General features: G+C 39.0%; 1 protein-coding gene across 1 annotated transcript; it reads right to left on the reverse strand.

The window, feature by feature from the left end:
* Positions 1 to 219: 219 nt before the first annotated feature.
* LOC113748672 (sucrose transport protein SUC8-like) lies at positions 220 to 4,346 on the reverse strand. Its single transcript, XM_027292190.1, has 4 exons — positions 3,801 to 4,346; positions 2,737 to 3,507; positions 1,592 to 1,699; positions 220 to 718 (listed from the first exon to the last, which is right to left on the reverse strand). The coding sequence occupies exons 1-4, from the start codon at positions 4,302 to 4,304 to the stop codon at positions 539 to 541; spliced, it is 1,563 nt and encodes a 520-aa protein (XP_027147991.1). The 5' UTR covers positions 4,305 to 4,346; the 3' UTR covers positions 220 to 538.
* Positions 4,347 to 4,605: the final 259 nt, after the last annotated feature.

Below are 4,605 nucleotides of genomic sequence, written 5' to 3' on the forward strand. Positions count from 1 at the left end.
GTTAAGTATGATACAAATTTTAAATTAATTGCACAAAATATTATGATTAAGTGGTGTGTTCCTGGTCTGAAGCTTGGTACAGTCTATCTCAATTTTCAGTGTTTATACTTCCAAAAAAACAAAAAAAAAAAAAAAATCAGCGTACCATAGAGAAATTCAAGAACTCATGAGGTCCTGACTGTCTTATACGCGGTGTGCGTGGACGATCAGAGAAGAATGTCAAAATTTGAAGATAAAACTGGATATTTTAGACTTTTCGTGGTACAAATTTCTGGAAATGACCCTGCCAAACATCTTTGATGTTGGCAATGAGCTTGCAGCAAGGATGATGCTTGATCACCTCTAGAATTTCTTATGAAGGACAGAAAGACAAGGGTCTATGCAGCACACAAATCTGTAGATTGTTCTTCATATGATCTGCAAAACACCATTTGGGATGTCTTTTACAATTTTACTGTTCAAAGATGAAACACGTCCAGCTAAAAAAGGGATGACAGATGGAAAAGACAATAATTCATCCTAAGACAATTGGTTTAATTCAATGGAATGCAGCAATTGCTTGAGTCTTATGCGATGGAACATCTGCTGGTGGAGATGGTAATTTTGTGAATGCTATTATTCCACTAATGGCAGCAGCAACGGCCCCTACAACAAATGCTGGTATGTTACCACCTCCAAACAAGGCGTCAAATTGTCCGCTCAGAAGAGAAACCAACATCTGTTGCATCAAAACATTAAGACACATCAGCCCCAGATCCTACAGAAACATATCAATTCTAAGCTATCCCAAACCATAAAAATATATCTTGTGGAAAAGTTTTGGAGAAAATATTTTATTGTGGAGCATGTATTTAGCAATAATATATAATATTTAGATTAAATTTTTATACATTGTCTGTATAAAGGTTTTTTTACAATAATAGTTGTGAATATATGTCACACATGCAAAAAATTAAATTTAAAATTTAAATTGCGTGACATATCAAATACTGTTCATGTATACGCTACCAATGCATAAACTTGCCCATAATCTTTTATTAGAAAAGGGCAAACTAAAAAAGCCAGTGGGACCATTCAACAACTTTGCCTATGGGCCACACCGCAGAATTGCTAGTAGACTATATATTTTCAAGTGTGAACATGAGCCAATGCAATTCACTACTAGACGGAAATTGTAAATTGCACTTTGAGAAAGAATCATGATGACAAGATTTGATCGACACCTCGATTAATTAATTCTTGCCCAGTGGACTCCATTAATTACTTCTATTAAAATGATTATGGTTCAATCAAATGGACATGTATGCAGTTTTAATACGGCAAGGAGTGCTGAGGAGCTATGGAATTTTCCTTTTTGTTGGTAAGAAAGGAACTTTGGTATAGACTGAACAACAACATACAAATTGGATGACGCTTCATATGGTATTTAATTTTGTCTCGTGGTCTGATAATTCCTTGACTTAGACCCTAATTAAACTTTATATTTTTATATCAAAAAGAGAGAGAGAGAATATTAATCGGGTCCACTTCTAGTCGCTATGATCTTTGAAAACATGTGACCCGTGTGTAAGGAAAGCTCATAGAATAATACCTGAGGAACAACAATGGCAAGGTTCAGAACCCCTAGTGAAAGACCTTGTCCTGAGCCAACATCCGTCGAAAATATTGACGCTAAAGCAAAAGGTATGCTGTAGGTGACCTGCAAACAAAAAACACATCAACGAAAGAGAAAACAATAATCGGAGGATATTAAATTGTATAGTGGAGAATTATAAGCAATTGAAATTAAAATTGTCAAAAGTAAAAAAAAAAAAGAAAAAAAAGATTACATGAATTCTTGGAACATTTATACCCTAAATTTGTCAAAAGCCAAAACAAATTGCAATTCTAAGATAATTCAGTAAAAGGAAGAGGACTTTTGCCTTATCAAAATAAACGCATTTGGCTCAGGAAAAGGTTGCCTAAATTAAAAAGTTTTTTACTTTAAAAAGGAAAATCGAACTAAAGTGAAAAAGAAAAGATTTCCTATAACGGGACCGACTTAAGGATAAACAGACAGTAAATGAACCGCACAAACTAAGACGAAGCATCCTTTTTCCAGTGCATGTTTTCCACATAGCAATCAAATTCCAGAGAGTAATTATTAAAGGTAGGAGAAATAGCATCAGCAAAATGGCACCTACGCCAACCGAGGCAAAAACTTGGCATATCTTCACTCTTACTTAAGATACACGTGTGACTCTCGAATTTCGCAATTTCAACACGTACAGTTATCATTGAATGGCTAGAGGATATAGTTGCCAATAAAGTGAGTGAACTTATTCAAACTACCTAATTAATATTCTTTGATAAGTGTATCCTCAGTTTATCCAAAATCCCAATAATCCAGAAGTATTCTTTTTTCACGCATGCAGTGCGCGTTGAGCGGCGCGTGGGTTTATGCTACCCATGTCCATGGATAGTAGACATGGTTAACTGTACACTTTTGTGTAATCTTGGGTATAGTAGGATGTAAACTGATGGAAATTCTGAAAGCTAGCGGTATTGTTAGAGCAAAAAGCGACAAAATTTTATTTTATGGACATGAAAGCCAAGGATCTGCTAGGTTATATATTATGGAAAAAAAACTGTAATAATTTATTTTCTACGGTAACATATATACAAGACCCAATTTTGTTCATCTTAGATTTCATTCCGCAAAACGAGATTTATAGTCGAAGGCTTTAGAAAACTCACCGCTAGGGGAACTCCGAGAACCGAGAAAAGGGCCAAGGACCCCACCTTGACGCCCTCAGCTGGTGATCCATTGGCGCGGCGCGTGGAGTCCGCGAGTTTGGTGATCAAAACCGTGAAGGCCAAACAAGCTGCAAGAATAAAGTTAAGAACACCCCACAATCTCTTCACCCCACCAATCACACGCGCCGAGTGCTCGACTCCAACCGACGCGAAACCCAGCACCACCGAGTTAAGCATGAGCCCCAGTGCACCCGCATGCACCCCTCTATCGTACAAACTATCTCCCACCTTTCCTCCGTACACCTCTCTTCCCATCCAATCAGTGTCGAACAAGAAGAAAGGGAACCAACCAATCCAGTTCAAACACGTCACTACAAGTAGAATCCACATGGGTCTAGGCAAGTCCTTGAGAGCACCGAATATTTCCCCGAAAAAGGGTATTTTTGCGTGATGCTTCCCACTCTCGGTTCCATCCGCACTTCCCGGGTCGGGTCCAGAGAAGGGCTTTTCTCGTACAAAGGTCAGAGCCAGAATTGTTAAGGTTAATAAAAGTGCAATTGAGATTATGAAACAGCTTTTGAGATTTGCACAGTAGATGTCACAGGCTTTTGTTTGGGTAAATGGGAATAATTTGTAAAGTTTACTGTATGAACCGGCTGCATAACCCAACACATTCCCTACTGCCATGAAAAATGAGTAGCCTGCATATGACATACGCGTCTTGCGCGCATTCCCATCTGACAGATCAGCCAGAAGAGCTCTGCATGGTCCCTGAATTGAAAAAACCACGTTAGTCTTGCAGACTCTTCGTTAACAAAGGAAATATATTATATTTATTTAGTATATAGTAATAATTCAGATTCAAAAAAAAAAAAAACTTTATCCTGAATGTTAAGGGAAAAACTTTGGATACTCGAGTCGAGTGAGCATATACACGGCTGGAGTAATAGTCCAAGTCATTTCCCAGTAATTATTACTTAGTAGGAATATGTAATTGTTATGTTCTTAAAATCAATATTATTTTACATGCATATGTAGTTAATTTTCCAATTTTTTGTTTGAACCTGTAACATGTTGTTGGCGACATCAAGGATGGCAAAGCCAACAATGAAGACAGCAATAGCACGGGGTTTGCTGGTTTTGCCAAGAGTGTCACCGCACATATGACCGAGGTCAGCAGCGAAACCAATAAGGACAACGGCGATGGCGACGAGGCTAGCTCCGGCAGCGATGAAAGGACGGCGGCGGCCAAAGCGGGAGGTACAGTTATCACTGTAGTAACCAACCATGGGTTGGACAAGCATCCCAGATATGGGACCGCAAAGCCAAATTATGGGGGCCAATTTGTGGGAAATCCCCAAAAGCTGGACATATGGGGTCAGCAAAGAAAGCTGTAGCGCCCATCCGAACTGAATTCCGGCGGCTATCGCGGCCACCATGATCAAGTTCCTTACCGGCTGGGGCGGGGAAGAAGGCTGTGATAGCGGTGGTGGTGGTGGTTGGGATTGGACTTGAAAAGAGGATAAGGCTTTTCCATTTTCTTCATTGACTCTATGGTCAGCCTCCATTATTAATTGTTACTATTATTGCTGTGTAGGAAAAAGGGCGAAGTAAAGAGATGTAGTCGGTTTGAGAGAACGGGGGAGTGCGGGGTATTTATAACCTTTTCGGCGGTAATGAAGGAAATGAAATCACTGCAAGAAATTAATGAATCGCCTTATCCAATTGTGGCTGCAATGCATTGTCAAAAAGAAGGCCAAAAGAAAAGCATAAATTAGTTGTTGCCACGTAAGGTGGATGGTGAATAAATTCATTACTGGTGCAGCTTCTTGGTGACTAAAACTTCAACTTGGTTTTACCTAAAAGTTA

The sequence above is a fragment of the Coffea eugenioides genome, chromosome 10 (assembly GCF_003713205.1).
Source record: "Coffea eugenioides isolate CCC68of chromosome 10, Ceug_1.0, whole genome shotgun sequence".
NCBI lineage: Eukaryota > Viridiplantae > Streptophyta > Magnoliopsida > Gentianales > Rubiaceae > Coffea > Coffea eugenioides.